At 55.0% G+C, this 15807-nt stretch overlaps 8 protein-coding genes across 8 annotated transcripts; 3 read left to right on the top strand and 5 right to left on the bottom strand.

Annotated features, from left to right (window-relative positions):
• Positions 1–6: 6 nt before the first annotated feature.
• SPSK_07729 (tetratricopeptide repeat protein 1 (TTC1)) lies at positions 7–1063 on the top strand (the record flags this gene model as incomplete). The annotated part of the gene is made up of 3 exons (XM_016734386.1): positions 7–159; positions 228–890; positions 926–1063. 3 exons carry the CDS (start codon positions 7–9, stop codon positions 1061–1063), a joined length of 954 nt encoding a protein of 317 aa, XP_016590625.1.
• A 1504-nt stretch (positions 1064–2567) lies between these two features.
• On the bottom strand, positions 2568–2780 carry SPSK_10814 (uncharacterized protein; the record flags this gene model as incomplete). The annotated part of the gene is made up of 1 exon (XM_016737082.1): positions 2568–2780. The coding sequence occupies one exon, from the start codon at positions 2778–2780 to the stop codon at positions 2568–2570; it is 213 nt and encodes a 70-aa protein (XP_016590624.1).
• Positions 2781–3025: 245 nt separating this feature from the next.
• On the top strand, positions 3026–5060 carry SPSK_07203 (uncharacterized protein; the record flags this gene model as incomplete). Its single annotated transcript, XM_016733867.1, has 2 exons — positions 3026–3217; positions 3408–5060. 2 exons carry the CDS (start codon positions 3026–3028, stop codon positions 5058–5060), a joined length of 1845 nt encoding a protein of 614 aa, XP_016590623.1.
• Positions 5061–5464: 404 nt separating this feature from the next.
• SPSK_07650 (aspartate aminotransferase, cytoplasmic) lies at positions 5465–6652 on the bottom strand (the record flags this gene model as incomplete). The annotated part of the gene is made up of 2 exons (XM_016734309.1): positions 5465–6556; positions 6641–6652. 2 exons carry the CDS (start codon positions 6650–6652, stop codon positions 5465–5467), a joined length of 1104 nt encoding a protein of 367 aa, XP_016590622.1.
• A 300-nt stretch (positions 6653–6952) lies between these two features.
• On the bottom strand, positions 6953–7512 carry SPSK_08030 (uncharacterized protein; the record flags this gene model as incomplete). The annotated part of the gene is made up of 2 exons (XM_016734681.1): positions 6953–7174; positions 7240–7512. The coding sequence occupies 2 exons, from the start codon at positions 7510–7512 to the stop codon at positions 6953–6955; spliced, it is 495 nt and encodes a 164-aa protein (XP_016590621.1).
• Positions 7513–9110: 1598 nt separating this feature from the next.
• Positions 9111–10357, bottom strand: SPSK_07603 (snare protein; the record flags this gene model as incomplete). Its single annotated transcript, XM_016734262.1, has 3 exons — positions 9111–9351; positions 9429–10174; positions 10232–10357. The coding sequence occupies 3 exons, from the start codon at positions 10355–10357 to the stop codon at positions 9111–9113; spliced, it is 1113 nt and encodes a 370-aa protein (XP_016590620.1).
• Positions 10358–12238: 1881 nt separating this feature from the next.
• Positions 12239–14005, top strand: SPSK_07321 (uncharacterized protein; the record flags this gene model as incomplete). Its single annotated transcript, XM_016733985.1, has 1 exon — positions 12239–14005. The coding sequence occupies one exon, from the start codon at positions 12239–12241 to the stop codon at positions 14003–14005; it is 1767 nt and encodes a 588-aa protein (XP_016590619.1).
• Positions 14006–14658: 653 nt separating this feature from the next.
• SPSK_08133 (uncharacterized protein) lies at positions 14659–15024 on the bottom strand (the record flags this gene model as incomplete). The annotated part of the gene is made up of 1 exon (XM_016734776.1): positions 14659–15024. The coding sequence occupies one exon, from the start codon at positions 15022–15024 to the stop codon at positions 14659–14661; it is 366 nt and encodes a 121-aa protein (XP_016590618.1).
• Positions 15025–15807: the final 783 nt, after the last annotated feature.

Here is a 15807-nt window from a genome sequence, read left to right as displayed (position 1 = left end):
TCCAAAATGGCGGAGGACGAGACAAAAGAGCGAACCAAGGGGGCAGAGCCAGACACCGATGGCAACAATGGCAACAATAGCAACAATAGCGTCGAGAATGCACCGGAAGACAACGAGGACGAGGAGGTTATCGAACGGTTCCCGCCGGATCAAGAAGCAGTATGTCTTTATGCATGTACCTTACTCCAACCATCATGACAATACTAACGCTCTCTTCTTCACGGCAGTCCCTTCTTGCAGAGGCCAACGAGCACAAGAAACAGGCCAATGAACTGTTCAAAACAAACCAGACAGATGCCGCCCTCACAGCCTACGAAACGGCCGTCTCGGTCCTTCCTTCCTACCTGTTCTACGACCTTGCCCTACTGCGGTCGAACATGGCTGCGTGCTACATCAAACTAGATGACTGGAAGCAGGCCAACCGCAGCGCCACAGAGGCACTCGAAGCTCTCGATAAAGAACAAAGGCGGATAGAGAAGGAGAAGGCCAATCCGAAGAAGGAAGAACCGACAGACGGAAACGGGGTCGAACAGGACGATGAAAGCGTCGAGGACGAGATCGTCAGTGAAGGTGCAAAGCTGGCTGCACGGCCGCCACCCCCTCCGAAAGAACCGACGCCGCCTCCGGCACCTGTCGGACCGACCGACCAAGATATCCTTCGCATCCGCTCCAAAATTTTGTTGCGTCGTGGCCGGGCACGCTCCGAGCTGGGTGGCTGGGCGAACTTGGCCGGTGCGGAGGAGGACTACAAGACGTTGTCCGCCATGCCGACGGGGACCCTTGGTGGTGCGGATCTGCAGCTAGTCAAGAAACAGCTTAAGGACCTCCCGGCACGGACAAAAGCGGCACAGGACGCGGAGATGGGCGATATGATGGGCAAGCTAAAGGAGGTGAGTTTCCCTAATCCCACTAGACCCATGCACAGGTGTCTCAGAGTGCTAATGAACAGCTTGGCAATGGTATCCTCAGGCCTTTTGGCATCAGCACCGACAACTTCCAGATGGTCAAGGACGAGAAGACAGGCGGTTACAGCATGAACTTTAGACAGAACCCGGGGTCGTGAACGGCGTTGGGGGTGCTGCACAAAATAAGCATAGGGAAGCAGTTTATTGCATTGGGATGAAGGATGGGAACACAAATGACGACTTGAACGACCATTAGGTACGCTCGAGAAGAGCATTGCCATAGACACAGTAGCCTGACACAAGGTTAACTTTTTATTAAGGGAAACAGTAGGTAGACACAGCCACAGGCACATACATTAATAGACTTCTATTTTTACTTCAAGAGTGGTCAATTGAAAACCAATTTAAATTTCGTCTATTTAAGATAGACTTCCAGAAAAGCACCTGGAGTCGACAATTGTATTTAATTGTATTCACTGATCAGGTTGCAGCCCAATACCACACGGCAGTTACTGGCTCTCACACGCCAAGTCCGACATTAAGATGTAAAGTGTAAATATCTTGTCATAGGTCTATTTTAACTTAAAGTCGGCGGATATTGTGGAAGATGCAAATCTGTTCTCGAACATAGTCAAATCACCATATAGCGCCGCCGTCCATTATGATTGGGCCGCACCTTCCCTCATTAGGGAAACGAGGCCAGTCACCGCGACTTCCCCAGTGGCGTCCGGACAGGCCTCAGACAAAAGGCAGCGCCAGCGCCAGGAAACGACAACTAGCGAGGGGATGGAAAGCACGACCCAGCCCGTAAGCCTACCCCTCCGGTTTTGGCCCCCACACCGTCTTTTCCCTTTTCATCCCACCCTCCGCTTTGGCTTTATTTCTCCCTCTTTTCTATCTCGTCTTCTTACACACACTCTTTTGCCGCTTGCCCAACCGGTCCACGCCTTGATCTTTGGCCGTTCTCTCGGGTCTTCGCTTGTGTCGTCTTGTGTTCAGTCTAAACTGCATGGCAAACACATCTCGACAGCCAATAGAGAAATCAGACACCATTCGCCCTCCGCCTTTCGAGACTGAAAGAATCAATCTTCGCCGTTCGTCAGTTTCCCGTCTGCTTGCTTCTTCTCGCACATCCAGCCTTCTGGATACGAACCAATCGCTTCAGACCCACGGCGGGCCGCAGAGTACGGAGGGGTGTAACGGGAGAATTGCAATACGGTAGCCGAGCTGTCCAGTGGGCCACCAACGGGTTGACCTGGGGAGGAAAAAACGAAAAGAAGACAGAAACCGGGGACGAGAAAACCGGGACGCAAGCCAGACCAAGCCAGGGCCAAGCAAAAGCGCCAGGGCAAGCGGGCTAGCCTCGCCCGATGCCGTTTTATCCCACCCATCCGCTCCCTTCTCATCGTTTTCTTTGGGAGTATCTTCTGAAGACATAGAAGGAATAAAAAAAGAAAGAAAAATACTCGCCTTTATTCGTCCCTGCGGCTGCATAAATCGGAAATTCTCCTTACTTTAGGGGTCCTCTCTTCCGCTCATTATTTAACCCCTCTGCCCTGACTACACCCCTCCCCCTGACCCGCACTTGGCTCGTTTTCCCGATTCGGGAAGCCTTGCATAGATGTGCGGCTGTGGATGCTGTCTCTGTTTTCTACCTGCATCTCATCGCATCTTACCAACCGTTTGGCCCCATTGCCCACCATAGGCACCCGCAGTGATAGCCACGCTCTCGTGTTTTCGCACACACGTCCACTTTGCATCCACTAAGACGCAGGCGCCGTCTTCGCGACTTCGCGTCTTCACCACACCCCCCTCTTCTCCCGCGCACACCCCAGTCTTCCTCGTGGCCAATCGTGCCTGTTCGTTCCCAGCCATTGACTCCTCTGCTCGTTTTCTTCTTTGGACGCCCGATTTAGCTGGTCCACCCTTGCAAAACCAACGACCAGCTTACGACTGTCAGAAGCACCTGCGCAGATCGCAAATCATCCCCGAAGGCTTGACGGAGGAAAACGTCAACGAGGAAAGGTGGGGGACTCTGCGCCAAACCCTTTCTCTTTGGCTGCTCAGGGTCCGCTCATCGGCCTATTTCGCCTTGTGGTTCGTGTCCTCGGTATGCAGACATGAGCGCCACGGGCCGTGTCCGGCTGCCCGACGCTCCTGCTCCAGGCATGTTCCAGGTGATCTCGCTTGGCGACGGCGGCAGCACCACCACCACCAACAACAATGGCAACCAGATTCGGGAATACAAACGTCGCCGGCCCCACAAGAAGACACGGTCGGGATGCTTGGGCTGCAAGCAGAGGCGAGTCAAGGTGCGTACTTACTAGGTTTCCTTGAATCCATGAGTCGTCATATCCCTTATCTTACCTTTCCCACCTGCTGTCTCCCCCACCCATCTTTATCCGCACTCCTGCACGCTATTGTATCACCTGTCTGTATTCCGTACAACTCATACTGGACCCAGCATGGCCTGTACTGACATGACTTCCTCCCAACGTGTAGTGTGACCAGGCTATACCAACCTGTCTACGATGTAGACGAAACCAGCGAGAATGTGTGTATGAAAGTGCCGAGGGCACCACTGCATCTGCATCTCGGACGGACGGCCGGCAGGCAGAGGGCGGCCAAAATGAGGCTACATCAGCCGCCAGAGCCAACAGACTCACAGCTATCCGTTCGGAGGCGAGGCGTGTTCCGCCCTCGCCGGAGGGCGGCAGCTTTTCCATTGGACCGGGACGCGCCGGCCATAACAGACACCACGCGTCAGGTAACGCCTTAGTACCATCTGGGACCACTCCACTGGTTCCCCCGCTCCGGCTCGTGCGGGTCCAGCCGTTTCAAGTCACTAGTCAAGAGCTTGGGACACCCTCGAATGAGCTCTTCTACCACTTCGAGGTGACGGGCAAGGATCTCTTTGGGATGCCCAACTTTATGGGGCCCATTCTCCCACTAGCACTGCAGTTCCCGCATCTTCGTGGCACCGCACTGGCCTCGGCCGCTGCACACCTTACCCATAAGGCGCCCGGCTTCAAAGCGTATCACATTGCCAAGCACTACCAGCAAACTATTGCATTGCAGAACTACCAGACGGCTCTCTCGACACCGTTTGCTGTGCAGGGCCAGCTCGGCGTTGACGTGCTGCTTATCACCGCCATGCTCATGAACATGTTGTCGTTCGTTATGCCCTTGGATGAAAATGAGGCCCATATTGTATGGGACGGCAGCATGCCTGGCCCTCCACCGCCGTGTGCCGATCCAGATCCCGACCCGCGCCGGTCATGGGTCTTCAGCCCGCACCCCAATCGCCTCGGCTGGTTGGCGCTGCAGATGGGCTTAACGCCGCTTCTCATTGCCACAGCACCGTGGCGTGAAAAAAGCCGGCTCCGTCTGCTGTTTGCCAACTCAGACGACGAACAGCGCACCCTGTCAGGCACGTGGCAGAGCCTTCGCCGGGTTCCGCAACCATGGCTGGACCTCTTTGGCTTACAGCGCGATGCGACGCCACGGCCAAACTTCCGGCGCGGCGGTGTCACCACACCGGCGTCAACTCCGACCCCGACCCCAACCTCTTCCATACCTCAACCTCACAATCAAACAGGTGACTACGCTGGCATGGACACCGACGGCAGGCCGCATGTCAAAACGCCACGGTCTGGGCGATCGACACCCGGTGCGGTTGGTAGCGGGCCCGGCACGCCAGGTAGTACTACGAGCACCAATACCACAACCACGACCGCATCCACGACGTCTTCCGGTGTCGAGGACACCATAAGTGAAGCCGATCGGTTATACCGCGCGCCACTGCGCGTCGTAGCGGAGCTCATACACATGCCGCCCAACGACCGCACGTTATTGCAGTACTTCCAGTTCATTGGACAGCTCGACAATGGGTTTCGCCAGAAGCTGCTCGACCGCGACGAAAAGGCACTGTGGCTATTTGGCATGTGGATGGGTCTACTGTGCCGGTTTAGCAACGTATGGTGGACGCGGCGGCGATCGCGGTGCGACTTCCGTGCCATCCGTCTATGGCTGCACCTGGTGGGTGTTGGCCAACGACCCGGTGTCGACGGCCAACTGTGGCGCACCTTGCTCCAGGACTTGGACAACACCTGGGGCTACCACTTTGATTCTGACCCCATCATGCGACGCATGTAGGCCACTCTCACTGTTTCGTTTTTTTCATCGACTTTTTATGACCGTTTTACTGGCACTGTTTTGCACGAATAACAAAGTGCGTTTTGATAGTTTTCTGATTTCATGTGGATATGACGATATTGGAAATGGAACATGTCGGCAAGGAAAAATATTTTCGATATGTATAGGCTGGCATTATTAAAACAACATATAATTGCAGATTATTATGAGACGTCTTCAAGCAAACCAGTCACGCACTTCTTCAGAGTAAGTTTTGTGTGATCCGTCCAACGGCAGTCAATGGGAAAACAAGACGTATTTTTTTGTAATAGGAACACGGCGAGAAAAGCATTCAACTTTGACAAAAGAAAAAAAAGGAGTCTATGGAAAAACGCATCTATTGCAACCGGCACACACATTCTCTTTTACTGCGTTGACCGCACAACCGAGTCAACGGCCTTGGCAAAGTACTCGACGTTGTTTGTGTTGAGGCCGGCCATGCTGATGCGGCCGTTCTTGGTCATATAGACGTGGAAGTCGGTCCGCAGCTTCTGGACCTGTGCCTCGCTCAGACCCGTAAACGAGAACATGCCAATCTGGTCGGTAATGTGGTTCCAGGTGCCCGGGGTGCCGAGCGCCTCGAGCTTGTCACGCAGTGCCTTGCGCATGCCAATAATACGGCCGGACATGGTGCGCAGGTTGTCCTCCCACTCGGCAAACAGGGCGGGGTCGTTGAGCACGGTGCTGGCGACGCGCGCGCCGTAGATGGGCGGGTTGGAGATCTCGGAGCGCTGCAGCACGGCGAGCTGCGACTTGACGCGGCTGACGGTGTCGACGACAGCCTCAGCCGTCAGGCGGCCGGCCTGCGCCGGGGGCGCGACATAGTGGAAGGCACCGGCGCGCTCGCCGTACAGACCAAAGTTCTTGGCAAACGACTGGGCGACGAGCAGCTCGAAGCCCTGTTCGACAAAATAGCGGACGGCGCTGGCGTCCCGGGCGAGGTCGCCCGAGGCGAAGCCCTGGTACGCGCAGTCGAAGAAGGGCAGGTGGCCGCGGCTCTTGATGACGGTGGCCAGCTCCTTCCACTGGGCCTCGGTGGGGTCGACGCCCGTGGGGTTGTGGGCGCAGGCGTGCAGCAGAATGACGGAGTGGGCGGGTGCGGCATGGATGGCGGCCTTCATGCCCTCAAAGTCGAGGCCCCGCGACTGCTTGTCGAAGTAGGGGTAGGTCAGGGTGGGGAGGCCGACATTGCCAAAGATTTGGCCGTGGTTGGCCCAGGTGGGGTTGGAGAAGTAGATGGAGCGGTTGCCGGTGTAGAACTTGGCGAGGAAGAGGGCGCCCAGATGGACGGCGCCGGTGCCAGAGATGGTCTGGATGGAGATGACGCGCTTCTCGGCGAGAGCCGGCGAGTCGGCGCCCAGGATCAGCTCGGCGGCCTTGGTGGTGAAGGTGTTCAAGCCGGCGATCGGCAGGTACTCGTGGTTGGTGTTTGGGTCATCGTGAATGATCGTCTCGGCCTGCAGGGCACATACGGGTTGCACAGGTTAGCACGTTCTTAGTCGTTGTGTGAATGTCGGAAAAGCAGAAGCTGCAAGCAAGACACAGCTGGGCATGTTTGCTGCACGGTAGTGGAGATGGAAAGGTAGCAGAGGCCCCAGAAATGTAGGCACGCGATATCAGCCTATATGCTAGCGCATGGAGGGGCGCGCCTTGCGCAACAGGGAAACTTTCCCTTTTCGGGGTATATCGGGGCTGGCTCGGGAGGAGATGTCCCAGGGACTGATGCGGGCATGAAATTGACGGGTTTCGGGGTTCTGGGTGATTGGGGTTGCAGGAAAGCAAAATGCAGGCCATTTGGAGGTCGAATGATGCAGTAGCTGGGTCCCTCCAACAAATGGCCTCACAGACAATGGTCACGGCCGGTTCCTGCCTGATTGGGAAGGGAGCTGTCCGCCACGAGGAAGGAGCGCATGCAGGAAAGCTTCCACTGCACGAGCACCAAAAAGCAAAGAAAATTGGAAACGTCGACCGAGAATGGATTGGTTGGGAAAGAAGGGGGATTGATAGTTACTAACCTTCTTGACAACGGGCAGAACCCACGGCTTGCCGTTGTTGTCACGATACGCACCAATGCCCTCGATCGTGTTAGCTGTGTCGCCAAAGCTACAGCGAGTTCATCAAAAGAAGGAAGAACACTCACCAGGTCAACCTTGTCGGAGCTCTCGTCCGCCCGGTAGGCGGCCATCAGGCCGAAGAGAGGATCCTCGGGGGCCTGCGGCACGATGTCGGCCGGGAAGCGCAAAGCGGAGTCTGCTGGTGTCGACATGATGTGCTTGGAGATTTGCTGAAGACGGGAGATGGCGGTAGAGGGAGGAGACGAGGTCGAAGAAGAGGCTGGAGAAGAAGAGGAGGAGGAATTGCGTGAAGACGACGACGCCGCCGAAAGGGCAAGAGGCTGCGGCGAGGGACGCATTTTTATGACTCGCAGACGCGGAAAGAGCTGCTGGCGAAAGTGCTGGTGGGGGAAGGGAAGTTGGGTGAGATGTGGGGCTGGACTTGCGCAGTTTTGCTGTTGTACCGGCTTGGTATCACTAAAATTCGTTTTGGGAGCGGCAGGCGTGCAGTAATAGTGGAGCGTATGGTGCGTAGGAGGGGGGAGTCGTCCGACACCCGCGATTGGGGATCAAGACAGAAGCCGTCCTCAGAAGGGAAGGCGGCGTGGAGCGCTGGCGCGATGGTAATTTAGGCCTGGAGCTCCGTTCGAAGGGAAGGCGCAGACTGGGGACTCCTAGCCTGTTTGTGGCGTGCGGAACCGGACCTGGGGAGAGGGACGGCCGGAGAAAGACTGCTGGGGTTTGGCGGCGAAAGTCCGTACTGGACTGTAATACGATGCGCCTTTATGCGTCGTGTGGCGCCACAAAGTGCTAACGGTTAGGAGGACCCGCGAAATCAACAGGCTCGTCCGGGTGGCCACGCGAAGAGGCGGGAAAATAGAAGAACACAAGGGTGACGAGAATTGATCAAATAAAATAGAACAAAAAGAAAGATGTGCGCAGCGAGACAAGGGTCGTGAAGCCGGCGGATCGTATTAGTCTTTACTGCAGACGACCATAAATCCTGACAGCGACGAAGAGCCGAAGGGAATATGCAGGACACAAAGCGCGCACGTAAAACGCTGTCGAAAGCAGAAGGACTATGTCGTACGTAAATGTAAACGAGGCGTGTCGGCAGATCAGCGAGCAAAATCGGCGACCTTGCGTAATAGGAGCCACTCTCTTTGAAGTCGTGATACGATGAATGGGTGCTGAGGAGGAAGATATAATATAAACGGAGGAAACTGTGTGTGCACGAGAGAGATTTAAAGGGGCTTTTGTGTTTAAACAGCCATCGATTCAGAAAACCGGCGACGACGGTTTATAAGAAGCCCGAATGCCTTGCGAATGTGATTGAGGTAATCGAGGCAGAACGGGGCACATGTGATGGGCCGCCGAGGCTATTATTTTGGTTGCCATTGAGGAGTCCCAGTGCTCAGCTGTGGGCTGCCGACAAAGAGGGTGCGCTTTCTCAGCAGTATGGGGCGGCGAAATTAGCGACAAATGGTGTGGAAATGGTGGATTCCTCACGGAACCTGGAGCACATGCCGATGGTGACGCCATGCGAGACATGAACTGTATGCGCGGCTTGCACCAAGCCATCTGGCTTGCCCCTGACGCCAGTGTCCAATAGAGCAAATGACGTCGCAAGTCAATGTTGCACCCACCACCCATGCCTTTGTCTCATGGAGAAGAGATGCCCTCTAATTTTACAATGCTGCTTTACCGTCCGCGATCAGGCTATACTTTTATTTGCATGGTAGTCCCGGGTCGGTGTTCTTTACTCTCTCGAATCTGTCGCCAATGCACCGTAGTTTTATCGCGTAAAGGAAATGCTCGCTTTTTGTAAGATTTATGCCACCAAACAAAGCCATAGAACGCCTTGGGATATCCATCCGTGTTCCTCTCATCGTCGATCGCCGCTGTCTGGTCCCCAAACCGTAGCTATTCATACGCAACGCCTGCTCCCCGGCTTGCCCTATACGAAAAAGTCCCACACGACAACAAACAAGCACAGGCCGCTAGCTGCGTAAAATGTGTATCGTGCCGTGCTCGGCCGATCGAGCGCCTTTTTTAATTCACGGTTGCCCTTGGCCACGTTCTCCGCGGTGGTGAAGGAGTCGGCCACCATCTGGTCCACGTGTGCCGACTGGATCTCCAGGTTGCCGACCAGCATGGTCTGCAGCTCCGAGATCTCAACAAGTGATTGTTCGGCGGCCCTGATTTGTTAGTATCCGTGCACATGATATCAGCATGCAAAGGAGCGAGACAGAGACAGGGAAGGAGAAACACGCACCGAACTTTGTCGAGGGTCGTCTCGTAATGCTTGAGCATGTCCTGGTTGCCGCGCTCAAACATTTGAATCTGCTCGGCAGTCAAATCGGCCTCTGCACCATCATTGTCGTTGCCGCCGCTTCGTCCCGGCGGCCCAGGGCGTGATGCATATGACGACGCCCCCCGCCACTGCGCCTCCTCCTCCAACGCCGCAGCCGACGCGGACACACCCCCGCTTCCTCGTGGCGCTGGATTCGTCGCACCCACCAGCAGCGCCTGCTGTTGACTCGCTGCCGTGGTCTCCACCACCATCCGCGCCAGCCGCGCCTCCATCATGGTTTGCTGCGCTCGTCCGCACGCCTGCAGTCGTTGTCGCAGGTACCACAGAACGCTCTCATGGTGCGCCGCCGCCTGTGTCTGCGCCTCTTCAGCTGCTGTCTGCTCGGGGGATTTTGGTGATGCGCCGAGCCCGACAAAGCGAAAAGACGGCCCCGCGTACTGTTTCCGGATCAGCGCCTGCTGCGTCTCTTGGTGCAGGGCCTCGGCATCGGCCAGTCCGCGGATGGACGCGTTGAGGTCGCGCAACAGGCGCTTCGCATTGGCGTCAATGTCTTCGCGCTCGGCGTCGGTGAGGGAGGTGGGTGCGGAGTGGTCGGCATTGTTGTGGGAGTGGTGGTGGTGGTGGTGAGAACGTCGCGGCGGTGCGGTCGAGAGGTAAGCTTGCCGGACGTCACCCAGCTGTTTGGAGAGGGTCGCAATGTGTTTGTTCTGAGAGCGTTAGCTTCGCAGAGGATATGCACCCGGTATGGTAAAAAGAACACGTACAATCCGGTAGGCCTCTTTGAGAAAGCCTTCCGTCTGCGCCGCGTTGAATTGCGGCTTCCGCGTCGTCGCGCCCTCTTTGCTTTTCAGCAGCTGGTCAAAGACCGGCGTCAGATCGAGTGCATACATTGAGCAAGCGCAATCGTTCGCCAGCTTGGTGGTATATTAGCCGTCAACTCCGGCTTCAATATCTGGTCAGCCGTGCAGTCTGTCGCAGCGCAAGTCGGTATAGTGTGCTTCGATGTGAAGCTCGCAATGGTGGCGTCGCAATCTGTATAGCACCGAGTCGTGAGGGGTAAGGTCTCTGAAAATCCACCAGTGTCAACGAACAGCGTATGTATCGTAGATTTCATGCGCTATGGTCGTCAAGGTGCCTTTTGTTGTCATCTGGTCGTCTGGTCGTTGGTCTATGACGTTGGACGTTGAAGAAGCCACGATTTAGCTGACCATAGCTTGGTGATTGGATGTGTGGACCGTAGCTGTGCCCAATGCGCAACTGTGGCTCACATGGGGCTGAAGCTCACTTTAAAAACGGTCCTTTCCCCTTTAGGAAGCCGTTGACCTCGGCGTCTGTGCCTCTGCAAAACCGCCAGCAGCCAAGCACTCTTCTGTCGTATACGATATACGAATGTACGACGTGGGTAAAATAAATAAAATATGTAAAATAACTGCAGAGGATCAGCCTCTGGGCGTCGTTTTCCAATTCTCCAACTGCAACACTGATTTTCCGACGCAAACTCTCTCCACAGAATACTGTCCTATTACCTATTGCTTATCTTCCTACCTTGAACTAGTCCATTTTCTTCACTAATTATATGCGGAGAGCCTCCAAAGACACGGTGATTCTGCCGATCTCCGATACCGCAGCGATCGAAGACAAGACAGGACACCACATAAAGATCAAAGGTGTCATCATCTTATGGCATGATACCTTCGGTTATGGTCACTCTTACAACGACAGACGAACAAGACGTGTTCGAAATATCAGACAAGTCCGACCACTCAAACAGACAGTCCAATGACGAACTGGGAGGCCCATCGTGGCATGTCGCACCCATCGCGCCTTTATCACGACATCTCAGTCCACTGTCTTCAAGCAGTTCATTCGTGTGCCGGTGTTGATCGAGAGACAGGTATCTAACAAAGCTGTCACGGAAGGCAGCAAAGCGTACTGGATGGCGTACTTGGACCTTCGTTCGTATGTCTCCCTTCGACTTCCCATGTCGGAGCCACGGCTCCACCCGACCAAACATTCTACCCAAGTCAAAAGAACCAACGAGTTCTGATTCTTATTCTATGTTTAACCTGGCCCAGTTACTGCTCCAGACCCTGGTCCTCTGCCGAATGTCCTCCGGTTTTGGTCCTGCTGTCCCGGGTTACTCTAGTCTCCACTTGCCACACGGCGGGAATAACCTTCCCGCGGTCTTGTCCCTTGGCCTTGACCAGGTTCAACCTCCAACCTCCACATTGGTACGCTTTTTGTGAAAAAATTCCGGGGCAGAATGGCTTTGCCGCAATGAATTGCAAAGTATATTTGCACAAGATAAACTTCTATCAAGGTTTCATATGCCTTTCTTGTCCCTCTTCACGGCGAAAAGGCTCCGATTCGGCAGTAGGCAAGGTGAATAAGCAGATCGGATCCGAGTAAGAAAGTGCACATGGCTGTTGTAAGTCGTATTTCGCGGCACAACTGTCGTCTTTGGCCTTGGCCGGCCCGACAGCATTACGCCGTACTAAGAAAAGCTCCGCTTCGCGGCCTTAATCGGCACCCTGTGGCCCTCTCCTTCCTGGTCTTCTCCCTTTCTCTTTCCTCTTTGGGATCAACGGTACTGCCTGCTTTCTTTCTGTTTTGCACAATAACAACGCTCCTTCCTGTTTTCCTGTTTATCACCACCTCCTTCCCCTTCCACTCCTTCCGTACATCATTCCTTCCTCTTTTTAATTTTCGCTCCTCCCACTACCCTCTACTTCCTTGCAAATGAAACCAGCCGCAGCCCATCCGATGCCGCCATGAGCTGTTCCGAACCATCTAGAGATGCAGCCACAAACCACGATGTAGCGGCCGGTCAGCTCGACGTCGGCCCACCGCTTCTTGGCACGGTGACCGCGTCCTCTGCAGCCTATCCGAGCAGCCATGTCGACGACAGCAATGCCGCCAACCCCAATGACCCCGAGCAGCTCAGCCGAGTGGTCAGCGGGCCACCCTATAGCGTCTTCACTCCCGGCATGAAGCGCTACATCATCATCATGGTCACCTTTACGAGCTTCATCTCGCCCATGACTGCCAACATTTATTTTCCCGCTCTGGTGCCAATAGCCGTGGACCTCGACGTCTCCATTGGCCTCATCAACCTGACCGTCACCACATTCATGATCTTCCAAGGCATTGCACCAACACTTGTCGGCGACTTCGGCGACATGGCAGGACGACGGCCGGCTTTTGTCATTGCCTTGGCCATCTACCTCGTTGTCAACATCGGCCTCGCGCTGCAAAAGAATTTTGCCGCCCTTTTGGTCTTGCGCATGCTCCAGAGTGCCGGCAGCAGCGGCACCCTAGCATTGGGCTTCGCCGTGGTGGCCGATGTCGCCGTGAGCGCCGAGCGGGGCAAGTACATGGGCATTGTGGGTGCCGGCATCAACGTCGGACCGGCACTGAGCCCCGTGCTTGGCGGTATCTTGGCGCAGTACCTGGGCTGGCGGTCCATCTTTTGGTTTTGCTGCATTGTGACTGCGTGTTTGTTGATTCCTTATATACTGTTGGTGCCGGAAACGGCCCGCAACGTCGTGGGCAACGGCTCCATCCCGCCGCGCTGGATCAACATGACACTGCTCGACTTTATCCGCCAAAGACGCCACCCTGTGCCGCTGGCCGACCGGCCGCAGCCGCCCAAGACCAAAATTCGGTTCCCAAATCCGCTGCGCACGCTCAGTGTGGTGCTCGAAAAGGATCTGTCCCTGATCCTCGCCTACACGGCCATCCTGTATGTCGTGTTCATCATGATTGTTGCCACGCTATCGACCATTTTCACCGACATCTACCATCTCAATGAGCTCCAGATCGGTCTGTGTTACCTGCCATATGGTGTTGGTTGCTGCACGGCATCGATCCTGCAGGGCCATTTGCTCGACTGGAACTACCGCCGCACGGCCCGCAAGATTGGCTTCACAATTGACTACCGCCGCGGCGACGACTTGTCCAAGTTTCCCATTGAACAGGCCCGCCTATACCCCATGGCGCCCATGGTCGCCCTAGGCGTGTGCACGGTCATCGCCTATGGCTGGGTGCTCGAGTACCGCCTGCCACTGGCCGTGCCCCTCGTCCTGATCTTCTTCGTCGGCTTGTTCGTCGTCGGCTCGTTTAGTATTCTCAGCACGCTTATTATGGACCTCTACCCTCAGGCGCCCGCCACGGCCGTGGCCGCGGTCAACCTCGTGCGCTGCCTTTTTGGTGCGGCCGTCATGGTGTTTATCGAGTCCATGATGGTGCGTTTGGGCCGCGGGTGGAACTTTACCTTTTGGGCGCTGCTGGTTGTCGTGACGTCGCCGACCATGCTCATGGTGCTGCGCTGGGGTCCGGGCTGGCGCGAGGCCCGCCGCTTGCGTCTTGCCAAGAAAAGGGCGCAACATGAAGAGGAGCGTGAAGCGAGAGAGCAGGCGGCCGCCGGACAACGACAAGAAGTGCCCGGTGAGGGAAATGAGCACGACAACCACGACAACCATGACGATCGTGACCCTGGTCAACTCGTTAACCCGGACAGCTCAACGAAAAATAACTAACGACAACTGACAAGGTCAGACGGCGGTCAATGCAGACGACTTTGGTTCGGAAAGCGGTAGGGCAACATCCGCCTGTCACGCGTTCGCCCAACGACGACGAGTAATCAGCTGGCAGGGCGTGCCGGTGCTGTCCAAGCCAATGGGCAGATCGCGATACCTGCCGGATGCAAGAAGATTATGCAACTAGCGCAGACCGGTGTGCCGTTACGAAGCAGGGCAACCGACGTTCAACGTCGAGACGCAAAGCAGGCCAAAACGGTATCAAGAGTGTAATACGGGAGCAAGCATCCGTCCGAGTAAAGGACGGATACATTGGACTAGAACGCGCAAGGAAGGAATTGAGAGGGGTGTGCATCTAGCCAGCATTTGATTTCCTTTCACGAATTGTTTATTTTCTACTTCGTATTCCGTCAATAAGACGCGCATTACGTTCGCCGAGTGACATTAGGAGCACTTGCCACACCGCCGGACATCTGCTCGTGGATTTTTGAAATTTTTGCAAGGGCATAACTGTCCATTTGGCTGGGCCGTGACAAGTGTGGTTAAGGGAATCATTGCCGAAAAAGGCGAAGGCGACTGCCAGACGCGACAGGAAAAAGAAAAGAAAACCACTTTAGGGCGCGTCCCAAAAACAACAACGGAAAAGTGCACTTTCATTTTTCTTGCTTCGTTGCCTGGGAAGCGGCGTTTCTCGTCGCCTTTTCCGCCGGCAGCCAATTTTGAACGCGAAAGAGGGTGTGCCAGGAGCAGCCCGGGGTACTTCCGGTTGGACTTTGTTCAGTTCGTGTGCGTTTTCTGGAGCCTCCTCCCACATTTGTTGCATTCCACCTCGCCAACTGGCGGAGGAGGTCGTCGTTCGCATTGTTCGTCGTTCGCTTCGTTCGTGCCGCTTCTTCCTTTTTCTTTCCCGTCGTCAACGAAATGTCATGTGCTATGAATAGTGCGTAAGTGAAACATTTTTGTGGGTGAAGGCTGTTGGCAGCTTTGCAATACGCGCCCTTTTCCCCTTTATTATGCATCATGTCCGATGTGTCTTGAGATAGGTCCTCCAAGCAAGGGATAGTCACTTACTTCTGCGCTGTCTTCCCTTTCCTTCCGTTGACTCGACTACGGCCGATGTTTAAAAGGACAAAAAAAAAGAGAGATGAGAAAGCATAAAAATTAAAGATTTTTTTTCTTTGCATTCGTCACAAGGGACGAATAAAATGTACGTTGCAGCGGACTACGCTGGGAGAAGGGGACAATTTATCCGTGCAGCCCAACATGACCATGAAGAATCCCATCAAGCGTTCGGCTATATCTTTCATTTCATTTTTCGTGAAGTCTTCCATTTCCACCTTGCCGCGGTCGTCTGTTCTCATCGCAGCACCACAAGGTCGGATTCTGACACATAAATCCTCCAACTACAATTACCACTCTTCCACATGGCAGCCTCCAGGTCCTATTCCTCGTGAATATTGCCCACTCGGCCGTCAGCTCCACAATAATGCACGAATCCCACCGACGTGGTGTATACCGTCCTTGCAACCCACCACACTCGGTGACTTGCCCGGAATGGCTTTCACCATTGCCGCCAGCCACGTAGGTCCCTGCCTTTCACCGACCAATGCTATGTTATTTCCTTGGAATCTGAAGACAGAGAATGTTATCTTGCGCCTTGTTTCTAAACCCTATGAGTTGTCTGTATGTATTTGTCGTGAAGTTTACCACAACGAGACCTTGACGGGACGCCAGACCAAAAAGAGACGCTGCTTGACGGGGACGTTGAACCCGTTGATCCCTCCCAAAAAGAGTTGGTTGCC

The sequence above is a fragment of the Sporothrix schenckii genome, assembly GCF_000961545.1.
Source record: "Sporothrix schenckii 1099-18 chromosome Unknown Cont41, whole genome shotgun sequence".
Classification (NCBI taxonomy): Eukaryota; Fungi; Ascomycota; class Sordariomycetes; order Ophiostomatales; family Ophiostomataceae; genus Sporothrix; species Sporothrix schenckii.
The sequence above is the reverse complement of the archived record's forward strand: the minus strand, read 5'-3'. Positions and strand labels throughout refer to the sequence as shown.